This window comes from Aspergillus melleus (genome assembly GCF_016097325.1).
Source record: "Aspergillus melleus strain CBS 546.65 chromosome Unknown contig5, whole genome shotgun sequence".
Lineage (NCBI taxonomy): Eukaryota > Fungi > Ascomycota > Eurotiomycetes > Eurotiales > Aspergillaceae > Aspergillus > Aspergillus melleus.
In genome coordinates this window covers 185,697-200,755 of record NW_025763374.1, presented here as the reverse complement: position 1 = coordinate 200,755, position 15,059 = coordinate 185,697, and the positions used below count along the sequence as shown (strand labels likewise).

The window sequence follows — 15,059 nt, the reverse complement described above, 5'->3', positions numbered from 1 at the left end:
CTCTTCTAGATTGTCGTATCTAGCTTATCCATACGTGTACCGTAGTAATACTAGTCACTCTATTCTGCTCACTACCCCGGTGTAGACCTGAACAATTCTCCTCAATCTAATGTCAAGAAACCCAATCTACCATGCCATGAGCACAGCCACCCTAACTACTTATCCGCCGGATAAGACAGACGATTCCACCATTCAGTGCCAGCCAAGCTGGAAGAATGATTCGTGGTCTAATTCCTCCGTGAGGGGGAGCTTTCTTATTTTCCCGTGTCTTGGCACCTCCTGAGGTTATTCTACCCGAGCTGGAGTATATATTGCGGAGGCCATACTCTGCATGAAACCACGAAATTTACAATTGCAATTGCCACTCTAGTTCTACAGAAGAGAGGGTTTGTATCTCAGCATGCTCCTCTCCACTATCCTCCTGGCCAGCCTGGGCCTAGCTGCTACTACCCACGCAGCCAACAACTACACAGAATGGATGGCCACATCCTACCTCTCCAAATCCGTGACCCAGTCGCGTAACTACGCCAACGGGGTCCTCTACCGCGGCATTGAACTCGCCTACAATAAAACCCAAGACGAGACCTTGCTCAACTACATCACCTCGCAAATTGACGCCGTCATCTCCTCTGAAGGGGAGTTAGTTGATTACAACCTCACCAAGAAAACCTCCCTCGATGACCTCCGCATCGGGACGAACTTGCTCAATCTCTGGGCGAGGACCGGTAACGAGCGGTATAAGATCGCGGCTGATACCCTGCGGAGGCAGATTGATGTTACGCCGAGAAATGCCGGGGGTGGGTTGTGGCATCGCATGCCGACGTATCCGAATCAGATGTGGTTGGATGGGATTTATATGTCGACGAACTTTTATGCGCAGTGGACTGCGTGGTTTGATTCGAAGAACAAGACGGCTTGGGATGATATTCTGTTGCAGTTTGATTTGATCGAGGAACATACGTTGATTGAGGAGTCGGGGTTGTTGGCGCATGGGTATGATCATTCTAAACAGGCTGTTTGGGCTGGTATGTTCTCTTTTCCTTTCCTTGCCTCTTCTGGCTTTATTGTCCATTCCTTCTCTCTTTTCCCTGATTTCCTTCCGCTTGCCTCCTTGCCGATGCTTTCTTCTCTCCTTCCCGTCCCTATACCCAGGGAACCAGGATACAAACCCTACTCCCAATACTAACCTCTACGACCCAAACCAAAGACCCCGTCACCGGCTCCGCCCCCCACGTCTGGAACCGCGCCCTAGGATGGTACTTCATGTCCCTCGTGGACATCCTCGACATCTTCCCCCGGAGCCACAAGGGCTGGAAAAAGAACCTCCGCCGCTTCCAATCCCTCGCTTCTGCGCTCAAGAAAACCCAAGACCCGTCTTCCGGCGGATGGTGGCTTATCATGGACGAGCCGTACCCCGAGGACCCGAGGAATTATATCGAGAGTAGTGGGAGCGCGATGTTTACGTATGGGTTCCTGAAGGGGATTCGGAAGGGGTATTTGAAGAAGAAGGATTATGGGAAGGCGGCGGAGAAGGGGTATCAGGGGTTGGTTGATGGGTTTGTGGATGTGAATAAGAATGGGACGTTGAATTGGGAGGGCACCGTGGAGGTGGGCAGTTTGAGTAGTAATGGGTCTTTTGAGGTGAGTTTTTTTCCACGCCTTTATTGGAGTGTTGGCTGACGATCGCAGTATTATGTCTCTGTTCCTATCCAGCAGAATGATATCAAAGGGGCTGGGCCGTTTATGTATGCTAGTTATGAGCTGGAGGGATTCTAAGAACGTTCCCATGCTTCTGTTTGGAGTACCTTTCTTCCGGGAATTGCACATACAAATATAGCTACCACATTTTATCAATTGATCTGCAAACCGATGGTACACAGTCCTCAACCGCGCACGAATATCGCACGATTCCAGTGGCCAGACTCTATCTCTTTGACGTATATGTAGGTGAAGAACCTGGTTTCTTTGTTATAAGGAAGACCTTCCTATGTTAAATGTCTATATAAAAGCAACATCATGAGGAGAGCAGAGCAAAGGGGGCAGTAGGATGGTCGCAAATGAGAGTGGGTTAACTTGGGTCCACTTCATTCTCGTGATCACCCTCTTCTAACATTGGCATTGTTGGCTATTTGACAATGGTTTATTTCATTCCACTTCCATCGCTGCTTTAACAAATATAGCAGATCTTAGGGCATAATGTTCTTCTAGTATGTTCGGAGATGATTGGCCTATGGTTTCTAGGAGAGCAAACGACTCTGTGTTCAACCAGAGAGGTTTGTCTTATATAAACTCGCATTGCATATATTCTGTCTCTTCAGTTTTCAAGTTACTGGCCATGGTTTTGTTCTACATGATTTACGTCCATCGCGACACTGTGGAAATGAGCGGACCATTTCCGATAGCTGTGGAAGGAAGGATATGACAATTCCTCCGAATAGGTTCAAACAGGCTTAGATTAGATTGGTCTATGGTGGTCCTAACTCCCCTTTCAAGAGCGGCAATTTTTGGAAGCCGTGAATCGCTTTATCCTTGGTCGTTCCTGGCGATGATGTGTTCACTTCCATGAATTGTTTACTTCGGGGTAGTATATCCCACGATCTGGTCACGAGTCATGGCGGGGAAGCAACTAATAGCAACCCCTGTCCATTCCCACATCACCATCAATACCTTGAAATCTCATGTTACGCCATCTGATAGATATCTCACCGCCACATCTCAAACCCCCCTGTCCATGCAAGCCTGCCTGTCACATCTGCATCCTAGTATATTCTGACCCCTCGGCAATGCTACCTGACCCTCCGGCCCTGCGGCTTGTCACGGTGCCTGTCATCCGTAAATATCGGCAGGGATGCTAGCACTGGCCCGGTCGAGTGGCAATCCATCGACCGGTCGAATCGGAGGACAGGGAAATAATCTGCCGGGTGGCCGGCGCATTGCGCGGAGCATGGGATATTCGCTTGTTTCGCGTCTTGGCTGATGCAGGTCATCTGGATGAAGTCGTTGGAGTGCAGGCTCTGTACTTGGGCAGCGGTATGACACCATTGTACATGAAGACTGACCGAGGGGATTGTCTGCAGTAATGCCCCTCCTAGGATTGCCCCTCCTTTGCCCCTCCATCCTTCGTCAGGTGTAGGTAGACTAGTAGTCGCTAACTAGATACACTAGACACGGGGAAGTACTCCCGGCGGAGAGTCGAGGAGCGCACACGCCATCAATCGGATATTCCTCGGGTTCAGTCGCAATGCGCGAATCAGATCAGTCGGTGTTATTATCATCGTCATGGCATCATGGGCACTACACCAAGGTATCCTGGTTGACCGTTGATGTTTGCTCATCCGCCGGTAGCGCCAGAACCCTCCGATGACGTAGCCGTCAGCCCTCCGTCCAGTCAGCTCGAGTCAGACGGTCATGTGTACAGTACCTACGAGAGAAACAAACCATGAAAAACAAAACAAAAAGCACACCCCCTGATCCTTCATTCAAGTTGGCAGGGACCGGATGTTGACAGCACGGGTTGCACGACAGACCAGCTGTGTGGACGGCAGGGATAAGAACAAAAGTCGGGATTTTTGGCCAAACCGCCGGCGGAAGAAGCGCCGCGGATCCGCGCGCCGACCATTTGCTTGATCGGATGGCGGTGAGGACGGAGGGCGTAGTGGCGGTGAATTAGTTGATTATTATTATGTCTTGTTTCGGGTGGAATTGGAATTTCTTGTAGAGAATTGTCGCGGTGTGGTTACCTGGCTTACAGGGTTAGTTTCACGCCAAGGTAGCCATGTCTAGGGAGGTAGGCACAGCCTAAAAAACCAGAATGATTGCTGGTGCAATGTTTCAGACATCCTATATATAGAGCTTGTACTCCGTATATCCATCAGATGTTATCAATACGAAAGCAGGTCTCCAGTCCCCACCCAATCCACAGATCAGATCAACCATACAGGACCGCATCCATAGATATCCACCACTCCACCACCAATCCACCACTCCTGTGGCCGTCGACAGAGGAATTCAAGGATACCGATCGGTGCCCAATACCCGGATCCCACTATCGACCGGAACTGCATCCGCGTTAACGATCGGAGCATTACGCGACCAATGGCCGCAGGACCTGGCATCCCGACAGACCGTCACACAACCTAATCCTGCGAACTACGTGTTATTTTCGGCCCTGCGTTTGTCTTCGTCCTCGGAATTGTCCTTCCCCGGCCAATCGGGGGGTTGGATGAGTGGCGGCCGTTCCACTCCTCGCTCGTCCTGGCTTCCCGAATGCAAGGGAAGTTTCGATGATCCTTGTGGACATACACAGTAGGCACGGGATTGAATTTCTTTCTTCATTTCGATAATTCGAAGTCGAAATTAAGACTGAGGATTGGAACGGTCCAATCCGGTAGAGAAAATTCTGACAGGACCACATGGCTGCCCGGTTTGAGGTGGATGAGGAGTTGCGACGTGAGGATAAATAGTCGTTGCTTTCCTGTCTTCATTTTCGCTGCTTTGTTTACTCCCTGAGCATTCAGCCTGAATTGAGCATCAGCCACAGCCAAGACATCCCTACTGTACCTCCTCTCATAAATCATCTGTTTGCCTGTCAGCCTCATCATGGACAAGTCCTCCGCCCAGGCCAAAGACTCTACTCAGCCCGACCTTGCGCAATACCAAGCACAATGGACGAAAATACATAATGATACCATCCGACAAATCAAGCAAGCCAGAGGTATTACCTTTCTTCCCGAGTCAAGGACCATGCTAACTCGCGCAGAAAAGGAACAGGCGAAAGGCGCGGATCCGAAAGGCTCTCGATAGCCGGTCACTTATGATCGACAACGAACATTAAGAACATCTGACGGAACATCTTCATATTGCATGGTCGGATCGGGGCTTGGCGTTTTTCTTTTTGATTTCTCTGCTCTGCGATTTTCGTTCTGCGACGGAGCTTCAGGATCGGATCTGAATTGGTTTGTTTACGGTGTAGGTTGGCTGGTTGGACTTTTATGCGCTGTCATTTAGTAGCGTCAATTACCCAAGTGGATCGTATGTTTTCTTCGTGGAGCTTTCTTTTTTTTGTGCTCTCTTCTCCTCTCTTCTCTTCGTGGACATTTTCCCTTCCGTTTTGTGGATAGATATGATTCTAGATCGAATGTGGCTAAGACATCTGCCGATGCGTCGTTGTGATATCACAACCTTCTTTTGTATTTTTGGCGTGTTTCAAGTTTCTATACTTTCATTTTATATTCGTTTTCCCTCCCTTTTCTGTCCGGAATGTCTGCCGGCACCTACCTACGTATCCATATCCACCCGATGCGCCTGAATTATGCATAGATTCATCCGCGCAGCCACATTTCTTCCATGTCATTTTTCGATCACCATGTATATTCTCTCACCGGGTAACTTCCGCGCCACATCTATATGTCATTTTATCTGAACTGTCAACCTAACGTACTTGCCTGTCACTATTCACCGGTGACACCTAGTTGATGAATAGTCCTGCGTCACATCTCAACCCTAATGTAACGTGATGTAGCATTCTTCTGACTTCCGTCCATCCGATACTTGTATTCTACTTTATTTAGCCTCCAATAGCCTCGAGGGCAGCATCGCGCCTTGGGCATCAATCCACACCACGGGATCCAATCACTCGCTACTGCATCCTGGTCGGTCGCTGGCTTGCTTCTTACTTGGTTTATGGACGATGGCGGGGGCTGATTGATTGATTAGTTGATAGGAATGTGGTGAAGGGGATGTTTGGTTGGAATGTACTGTACCCGATTAGTTACTTGCAGGTGTCTTCTGCTGGTTGCACTTCTATCAGGGTTCTCTCCGTACGTTTGAATATCTCTAGAGCGATGACGTCAATGAGGTGCTCGCCAGAGGTAGGTAGGTATATCAGTTCTGCTAATGGCATGCATTCTGGCAGAGTTCAGGTGGGTAACTAGAGAGGTTGGTATCCCGCTTTCCGTGGGGTTGACCTTATTTGATTCTTTTCTTGTAGTTTATCGGTCGCATTTCAGTACAAATCGCAACTCAAGGACGGTTGGTTCGCAAGGGAGGTGCTATACTTCATAATTTTAATCGCTCTTCCTACCATAGTGACACGATCGCATTGCGAATAGAGAAATTGAGTAATTCACAACAGAAGTCTTTTCATCCTCTTCCAAGGTGTTATAGCAGAACCATCCGGTCGGATAAACAAAACCAAATCAACCATTCAATATCATACAGTATCATATCTTATCAAACTCCGTATTTCTCCTCAGAATTTAGCCCGCCAGGTCGTGGCATGGGCTATACACGAATCCTAATCCCCAAAGAAAGAGTAGAGGGAAAATGACTATTCAATAGGAAACAACTGGTCCGCATCCTGTACCTCCCTCTCTCCCTGTGCATGCTCCTGTCTCCCTGACTCCCTCCATGCCTCAGAGCCCGTGAGGTTCCCAATACTTTCGACTATGCTGCCTTTCACCGAATGATACTGGCCGGTGACTTTGCTGGGATGCTCGGGTCCGGAGTTAGAGGCATCACGGGTAGGAGTAAGAGTTGTTTCTTGGTCAGAGGGATCCGAGGAGGAGGATCTTTGGGCATCCGCCTTAGAGGTAGGGGGGTTGTTGAGGAGGTCGGTTTGGCGGGTTTGAGTGGGCATTTTGATGTATTCGGTTGAGTTCTTGTTTGGTTTGATTTAGTTAGATTGAATTGCTTTGGTGGCCAGGAGGTAGGAAGTAACTTTTGTGCAGTTTCAAGTGATCTATGTAGCAGAAAGTCGGGGTATGGGGTATGGGTATGGGTGTTATATACACTCAATGACGTAACTAAGGGGTGGCAAGAACAGCATCATACCTCATCATCGACGATGAACATCACGAGCCAGAGCGAAGAGGACCATGGAACAACTTACCATTTCCAGCTAGATGGTTCCTTTATCCGGTACAAACTCGGGAAGAAACTCTGTTTAGAAAACGAAAAGAAATCTGTAGATCTTCTTCCCTTACACATTCACAAATTATACAGTACAATCCAGCACTTCATATGAACAACTGCCTCACCAGGACTAGCATATCCGAACCGACCCTACAATCCATGCAGATCGTAAAATGCAAACCCCCAACCAGCGACTGCATTTGGGGCCAAAACCCACAGACTAACCGGCTTGGTCAATGGTCTATCGGGCGAAATGAAGATTCACATCCTCTTCGAGTATAGGCTCGACATGGTCACGAACCCTTCCCCCTCTGGTAAGTCCTGAGATTCGCAGGATCTGGGGTTGTTTCAGGTTCGAGCGGCGCTGGCTGTGTCGCGCTATATTTATCGCGATCGAGTAGCTTTCTGCATGCCAAGATGGTGGAGTTGTTGGAGGGGCCAAATGAGGGCGCGAACTGTCAATTGGCAATATCTCAGGGAAGACTGTAGAAGTATAAGACGAAAAGAACAAGGTTGTGATTTATGCACTGAATGCTCTGTTCTAACTTGCATTGAGACCTAGTTCACCTTTTTGCCCTACATCTGTCTCTTTTTCACGGCTTGTGAACAACTTTGAAATCAAGATGAATGCCCCAGCGACTACCTAGGCGCGGGCCAAATGCAGCATACCAATCATGATCACCCTCACTCGTTGGGTGTTTCAACCTGCAGCTAATCTTCTCAGCCCCATTCTGCCTCTTCTGCAATCCAATCCCTGCATCGACTTCTAATAAAACCCCCATCTCGCTAGATGGAATTCTCACGATCCGTTCGCGTTCGCCCTCGGACTCGTCCGCCCTCCGACCATGCACAAAGGCCTCGTTCATCAGGAAACTGAACTCCTCCGCATATCCGACCGTCATGGAAGCGCCGAGAACCTGACCTTCGAGGATAGGTCCGGCTGGCGGCAAAGTCAGCTGCGAGTCTGGGCGGGGAGTTGGCGGTTGGTCGTGTTTCTGTCGTTCTTGGTCAGTTTGGTGGTTCTCTTCTTGAACTTGGGCTTTTTGATTTGGGCCGCTGCGAAGAACCAGGTTCAGGGGAGTCGTGGGGTCTTGTATGAGGGGAATTGCGAGAAGGTGCAGAGGTTTAACGTCGGCATTCATTTTCTCATCAACGTGCTGGCCACGGTTATCCTGGGCGCCAGCAATTATGGCATGGTATGTATGCCACTGTTGACCTTTGGAACGTGTGCTGACCTCGCAGCAATGCCTGTCTGCCCCTACGAGATGCGACGTAGATCGAGCACACCGCAATGGCCGCTGGCTGGACATTGGCGTGCAGAGTATTCGCAATCTGGCGCATGTCTCCGTCCAGCGCTGTCTGTTATGGATCGCTCTGGCCTTCACGGCGCTTCCGTTCCATCTCTTGTAAGCATTCCTATTACTTCGTCCGACCTCTGCTCAGTAGTCACAGCTATAATGGCACCATTTTTGCCACGCAATCCGCTCACGCTTACAATGTCTTTTCCGGAAAGGGGTCGGTCCTCGGGCAGAGTGACCTGAACTCTTCGCAGATCAGCGATATCGGCGGGGGGTACCGACCGTCGTTCAAGGGTCTGTATGAGCAGGCGCGGAATGGATCTCTGGAGCGCTTGGATGCTTCCCAATGTGTGGATTCCTATGCGACGACCTTTCAAGCGACATACGGTAATCTATTAATCGCCACGGACGACGTGGAAGAGCCCAACTTCGAGTTCTTTCACTCGCAGAGCGTGTTCAGTCCAATGCAATACCTCCTACTGGCCCAGCCTGGCGCTGATCCCTATCGGTGGCTGTGTCCTGGTGACGCAGATAAGGACTGTGATGCGTATTTGCCGGACATTCATAATCAAATCGACGACGACAGCTGGACTGTCCAATCTACTGCCCGCGAGTACAAAGTGAACTACTGTTTGGCGGAGAAGTTACCTCAGCAGTGCAAGCTGGAGTATTCTCTCCCAATGACGCTCATCATTATCATGCTTAACCTGTTTAATGCTGTGATACTATGCTATATCTCACTCGGCACGAAAGAATCTCCCTTGCTGACCGTCGGCGACTCCATCGCGTCGTTCCTCAGCCAGCCCGAGACGTCCACCCAGAATAAGTGCTTCCACAGCCGGGCCATCGTTGGCGAGCTGAACTCTGGCCTGCCTGTCTATCGAGCTCTTGACAAACCGGTGATGTTCGAAAGGAAGAGCAAACGATGGATCTCCGCCGCCTCGTTCGCCAAATGGGGATTCGTCGTGATCATGTATGTCCTCTAGCCCCCAATGCCTACCCTGCTAACACCTACAGCTGGCTCATCGCTATCGCCCTCTGTCTCGGCCTCCTAGCCTACGGTCTCAGTGAGATGAACAACAGCTCCGGCGTCTGGACTGTCTCCATCGGAGAAGCAACCGCCCAGACCCTCATCAAAGGCGACTACTGGCCCACCACGATCGGCATCAACATCCTCGCCGCCAACGCCGCCCAGATCATCTTCGCTATGCTCTACTTCTCCACCAACTCGCTCCTCTCCGCCATGACCCTCGCCGCTGAATGGAGCCGCTTCGCCGTACGCCGCAGTGGACTCCGCGTCTCCGTCTCGCCTCAGGTCTCGCAACGCCAGTCGTACTTCCTCTCTCTTCCTGTCTATTATGGTGTACCATTCCTTCTTGCCTCCGCCGTCCTGCACTGGCTCATCTCGCAAAGCCTCTTCATTGTCTCCGTCGAAGCCTACACCGCCGACCACGCGCGAGACACCTCCGGAGACCTGATCACCTGCGGCTTCTCGCCTATCGCAATCGTTAGCGCCGTCGCCGTCGCCGCGTTCATCGCTCTCAGCGTCTGCGGTCTCGCTTCTCAGCGCTTCGCATCTGGCATGCCGATCGCGGGGAGTTGTAGTCTTGCTATAGCCGCGGCTTGTCATCCTTATTTCGATCCGAATTATCTGGGGGGTGACGGGATTGCCGAGATCCAGTTCAACGGGGAGGATGTGGCTATGTTGCCGGTCAAATGGGGCGCTGTGCGCTTGGAGGGGAACTTGGGGCATTGTACTTTTTCGGCAGGGGAGGTTGAGATGCCGGATGAGAAAAGTGTGTATCAATAATTTTGTCAGGGTTTAGTATAAATTTGATTGTTGGTTTTTAGACACACTTTCAATGTGCGTTTCGCGATATATTTTGAAACAGGCGGAACATGGTGATGATTTTCTCACTAGGTAGAGAAGGGTTTCATAACCTCAATTATCTCAACATCACACTCTATATTCATCTTCCTATCTAAATAATCCATATAAAATGTAACATGGGTTCTCCTAATCTCGTATTTGTAGAGCAGTTCGTAGGTACGTAGCGTTTGGATGCCTAAGGCAAGAAGCCAAGCATTTCGCCATTTGCTTACCTTTAGATAGGCACGTTGTAGATCCTCACTTGTTCATACATAAATCAAACAATCAATTTAGTATTGACTGAAATTACACTCCTGTCAGCATTGATTTGACCATCGCGGTGCAAGCGGTCCCTGCAGAGCTTCTACAATGTAGTGAATAAACGTGTGCATTAGTCGATGCACAGATGCACAGATGAGTAAGCATCTCTCCTACTCCTGCATCGTCACCATGCGGGATATTCTATCTCCCTTGTCCTTTCGACCATTACCGTCCTCACTACTGCGCAACAATAATCAAGATCGCCATCCCACATGAACTATTGATTCCTGTCCTCGGCCCCCGACCATTCGAGTTAGCTGCGGCCGGTTCACATCGCTTGTCTCGCGGCCAGAAATAACATTGGTTGGTCATCGGCGATCGTCCGTTCAATTCCCTGTTCTACGATAGTCTGGTCTAATATTATGGTCTGAATATTAGTCCTTCAGGACTTAATCCTTCATATTAATAACCATTCACCACGCGGACTGACAGTTCCGCCGGGGTTTTGCCGTGCGCGTCAAAATGCGGAGCCGAAATGAGGGGGAAAAGCGTGGCCAACGTCATGTTGCAGTAGACGATGCCAAGCTGTTGCTGCCTCGCTGAAGAGTCGCCTCGCGCGGTTTTCTTGGAGTACGGTGTATGTCCGATGCGGTTCTTGGCTGGCGTGATGGCTCGATCTGGTCGTATGTTCTTGGATTAAGACAATAATGATATGGCTACCGGCGTCTTTGGTAAAGTCCACTACTTCGGCTGGTCAGCCACAAAGCTTGTCCGCTGGTTGACCGACAACATAAGATCGACTTTTCGACTTCAGGGCTGCCGACTATGTATCGTGAATTCGTGACGATCAAAGCTGAGATCTGAGTTTGTTCCTGAACGACACCGAAATGGCCACGATCGTCACGATCGTACGATTCAGATGTCTGTCTCGGAGAAACCTGGCCAGGAACCCAAACCGGTTTTCATCGGCGGCCTTACGGAGAAGGCGCACGGTTAATTCGGTCCTACAGTCCAAGAACACAGCTTCAACGTGGAGATCAATTCCTCTCCTTCCTGTTCCTGCTCAGTTGCGGACCTCCACATCCCCAGACCTCCACATCTCGGTTGATTCCTCTCTTCTCCGATGTATTCCCGTCTCATTCTGAGCGAGTCGGTTAATTCAGATCGCGTCTATAAAGCCTGGGGTATTCTCTTGCAAAATGAAGCACAGGCAACAGCACGATAATCGCCATGGTCGCTTTCTCGACGCTTTCGGGCCTCGGTGCCCTTTCCTTCCTGCTTCCTCTGGTCCAGCGGGCCAGCGGGCTCTCCTTGGAGGTCTCCAAGGATGGAGGCAACTCCTCCAGCTCGCTGCTCTATGGCTTTATGTTTGAGGTTTGTACTGCACCATCTTGAACTGGAGTTTGGCTGACGGACTAGGACATCAACCATTCCGGCGACGGCGGTATCTATGGCCAAATGCTGCGCAACAACGGTCTGCAGGGCTCCTCGCCAGATCTTACCGCGTGGCGCTCTGTTGGAGATGCCTCGATCGCTGTGGACTCGGATAACCCACTCACCACGGCCATCCCGCACACCCTGCGTCTGGATGTGAACAAGGACGCCAGCGGCCAGGTCGGTTTCTCCAATGAAGGTTACTGGGGCATTCCGGTGGACGGGTCCGAGTTCCAGAGCGCTTTCTGGATCAAGGGCAAGTTCTCCGGCGACATCACTGTTCGTCTCGTTGGAAACTACACTGGCACGGAATACGCGTCGAAGACCTTCGCCCAGGAGTCCAAGGCGGATGAGTTCACGAAGGCCACCGTCAAGTTCCCTACGGAGAAGGCGCCAGATGGTGCGGTTGTCTACGAGATCACGGTCGACGGTAGCGATCTGCAGGGGTCCTCGTTGTATTTCGGGTTCGTGGAGCTGTTCCCAGAGACCTACAAGTCGCGGTAAGTGCTCGATGTACCCGGTCTGGCAGGATATAGCTAATTATGTAGGGCCAATGGACTGCGACCTCAACTTGCTAAAAACTTGGAGGCTGTCAAGGGTTCTTTCCTACGTTTCCCGGGTGGTAACAACCTGTGAGTATCTGCACTGGATTATTAAGACCACGCTAACTGGCGCAGGGAGGGCAACGATGAAGGAACCCGCTGGAAGTGGAATGAAACCATCGGTCCCGTCGAGGAACGTCCCGGTCGGCCTGGAACGTGGGAGTACTACAACACCGACGGACTTGGTATGTTCGATGAATGCTCAATGTGCGAACTTTGCTGACTATGCAGGCCTCGACGAGTACCTGTACTGGTGCGAGGATATGGGTCTGGCCCCCATCCTGGATGTTTATGCCGGTTTCTCTCTCGGGTCTGGTGGTAACACCCCGTTCACCGGCGACGCCTTGAAGCCGTACATTGACGAAGTTCTGAACGAGCTCGAAGTACGTCTCCCACTCCCCCTTTTAGAACACTACTAACAAGATTAGTACGTTCTTGGTGACTCCAGCACCACGTATGGCGGTCAACGCGCTGCCAACGGACGTAAAGAGCCCTGGGACGTGACCATCGTGGAAATCGGCAACGAAGATAACCTTGGCGGCGGCTGCGAATCCTACGCCGAGCGCTTCACTGCCTACTACGACGCCATTCACGAAGCGTACCCCGACCTGACTCTCATCGCTAGCACCGATAACTCCTCCTGCCTGCCCGAGAAACTCCCCGAGGGCGTCTGGCTGGACTGGCACAACTACAACACGCCCGAGGGCCTCGTTTCCCAGTTCAACAAGTTCGACAACAATGACCGTTCTGTGCCCTACTTTATCGGCGAATACTCTCGCCAGGAGGGCGACTGGCCTGACATGGAGGGTGCCGTGTCCGAAGCTGTCTTCATGATCGGATTGGAGAGGAACAGCGACGTGGTTAAGATGGCTGCCTACGCTCCTCTTCTGCAGCTGGTCAACTCGACTCAGTGGACTGTATGTTACTTGACATTCGCCTGCCATTTATCATAACTAACAAAGAACTGCAGCCCAACCTCGTCGCCTTCACACAATCCCCTGAAATGGTCCACGAAACAACCAGCTACTACGTCCAGCAGATGTTCTCCGCCAACCGCGGCGACACCATCAAGGAAGTCAAATCCGACTCGGCCTTCGGACCCGTCTACTGGGTCGCCTCGAGCGCCGACGACACGTACTATGTGAAGCTGGCCAATTTCGGCAAGGACACCCAGGACGTCAGCGTGTCGATCGACGGATTGTCGACGGGCAAATTGACCGTCGTGGCGGATGACGATCCGGAGGCTTATAACTCGGACGCGCAGACTCTGGTCACACCGTCGGAGAAGGACGTGCAGGCGGAGAGCGGGAAGTTCTCGTTTACTTTGCCTGCTTGGTCGGTTGCTGTTTTGGCTGCTAATTAGCAAGGGTGTCAATGTATATAATGTTGGTGATAGAGTTGCATTCAAACTTGAATGATTATTCGTTTTTTTGGAATATGCAGTTTCCAATTCTACTTGGTTGAACATTGGAAACTTCAGGTCTGTGCGGCCTTGCGACATGATGCTTTCCGCACGCCCGCAGATCAACGGCCAGAATGCTTCTTCTAGCACGGCCATTCTCCAGTTCCTCCGAAGTCTGTCGGCGGTTCCCTGTTATTGGCGCATGGACCCAATTCCCCAGATTATATGCACCCGTGGCGGGGTGTTTCCATCAATCATACCCCTTGGACGCGCCGATCCCGCTGCCCCGTGTGCTTTGGGTTCTGAGCCAGCGTATCTATATCTTTGACACTTGTCCATGTTTCTTATCGTTAACCAACTTGTTGCAGAATGTGAACTTGGCTTTGTGATCGCGCAATGGATCTCTCATCCGGCTCTATCCACAACGTCTCGTATTTCGAGCTCAGCTGGTCCATTCTCAGCACCATCGGGCTGTTTACGACTCTTCTCGGGATCTGGGCGGTGCTGATTACTCGGCCTAGTCCGTTGAGTTATATTCCGATTGTGGTGTCGGCTGCGTGTGCGGCTGCGAATGGATTGTGTTATTTTTCCTACTATACGTTTCATTCGGTTCTCAATCGTATGGTCGGCAGCGCGTTCGCTGATATCTTCTGGCTGGTATATTCCCTCTACCTCACCCTTTCCCGATTCAAATCCGACTGATAAAGATTGAATAGATCCAAGAAGCCGGCCTTTCCTTCTACAGTTACCAAATACTGTCGCACACACTCCGCGATCGCTCGCGAGTCATCTTCCTCATCATCTTCTGGCTCTTCATGCTTGCCATCCTCGCTCTCCGTCTCGTAATTCTCACCACTCGTCTCCTCGACATCCAATCCTCATCCAGCCAGTCCCTCCAACACCGCATCTCCTACCTCCACGTCGGTTACTTCGTTACCATCGCCCTCGTCGAATCCTGGAGCTCCTTTTTCCTCATCCGTCTCCTTCATAAGGCGCGCGACCTCTCGCCTAAAGTCTCATCCACTCGTTCCGTGTTTCGATATTTGTTACGAACGACGGAGCTTAGATTGGCTAGTCTTTGTGCTGTGGGCGTTACACGCGCGGTCACTTATTCGTGGCAGGTCACGGCTCAGAGCGCGGTTAGTGTGCCGGGGGAATTAGATCGGTTTGTTTATGCGGTTGAGTGTTTGTTTCCGTTGGTTTTGATGTGAGTTTCCTTCTCTTCTTCCCTCTAGGTCTATATCCTATAGAGTAGCTGGTGTGTGTGTGGAGTATGGGAC

At 50.9% G+C, this 15,059-nt stretch overlaps 6 protein-coding genes across 6 annotated transcripts; 5 read left to right on the top strand and 1 right to left on the bottom strand.

Annotated features, from left to right (window-relative positions):
* Window positions 1-400: 400 nt before the first annotated feature.
* Window positions 401-1,776, top strand: LDX57_008618 (glycoside hydrolase family 88/105 protein; the record flags this gene model as incomplete). Its single annotated transcript, XM_046090340.1, has 3 exons — window positions 401-1,025; window positions 1,208-1,641; window positions 1,690-1,776. 3 exons carry the CDS (start codon window positions 401-403, stop codon window positions 1,774-1,776), a joined length of 1,146 nt encoding a protein of 381 aa, XP_045946313.1.
* A 2,823-nt stretch (window positions 1,777-4,599) lies between these two features.
* On the top strand, window positions 4,600-4,803 carry LDX57_008617 (uncharacterized protein; the record flags this gene model as incomplete). Its single annotated transcript, XM_046090339.1, has 2 exons — window positions 4,600-4,714; window positions 4,760-4,803. The coding sequence occupies 2 exons, from the start codon at window positions 4,600-4,602 to the stop codon at window positions 4,801-4,803; spliced, it is 159 nt and encodes a 52-aa protein (XP_045946312.1).
* Window positions 4,804-6,328: 1,525 nt separating this feature from the next.
* On the bottom strand, window positions 6,329-6,637 carry LDX57_008616 (uncharacterized protein; the record flags this gene model as incomplete). Its single annotated transcript, XM_046090338.1, has 1 exon — window positions 6,329-6,637. One exon carries the CDS (start codon window positions 6,635-6,637, stop codon window positions 6,329-6,331), a length of 309 nt encoding a protein of 102 aa, XP_045946311.1.
* Window positions 6,638-7,757: 1,120 nt separating this feature from the next.
* LDX57_008615 (uncharacterized protein) lies at window positions 7,758-10,020 on the top strand (the record flags this gene model as incomplete). The annotated part of the gene is made up of 4 exons (XM_046090337.1): window positions 7,758-8,108; window positions 8,155-8,318; window positions 8,365-9,183; window positions 9,228-10,020. The coding sequence occupies 4 exons, from the start codon at window positions 7,758-7,760 to the stop codon at window positions 10,018-10,020; spliced, it is 2,127 nt and encodes a 708-aa protein (XP_045946310.1).
* Window positions 10,021-11,571: 1,551 nt separating this feature from the next.
* Window positions 11,572-13,769, top strand: LDX57_008614 (uncharacterized protein; the record flags this gene model as incomplete). The annotated part of the gene is made up of 7 exons (XM_046090336.1): window positions 11,572-11,715; window positions 11,761-12,275; window positions 12,324-12,407; window positions 12,453-12,562; window positions 12,609-12,760; window positions 12,806-13,294; window positions 13,348-13,769. The coding sequence occupies 7 exons, from the start codon at window positions 11,572-11,574 to the stop codon at window positions 13,738-13,740; spliced, it is 1,887 nt and encodes a 628-aa protein (XP_045946309.1). The 3' UTR covers window positions 13,741-13,769.
* Window positions 13,770-14,175: 406 nt separating this feature from the next.
* Window positions 14,176-14,990, top strand: LDX57_008613 (uncharacterized protein; the record flags this gene model as incomplete). Its single annotated transcript, XM_046090335.1, has 2 exons — window positions 14,176-14,436; window positions 14,496-14,990. 2 exons carry the CDS (start codon window positions 14,176-14,178, stop codon window positions 14,988-14,990), a joined length of 756 nt encoding a protein of 251 aa, XP_045946308.1.
* Window positions 14,991-15,059: the final 69 nt, after the last annotated feature.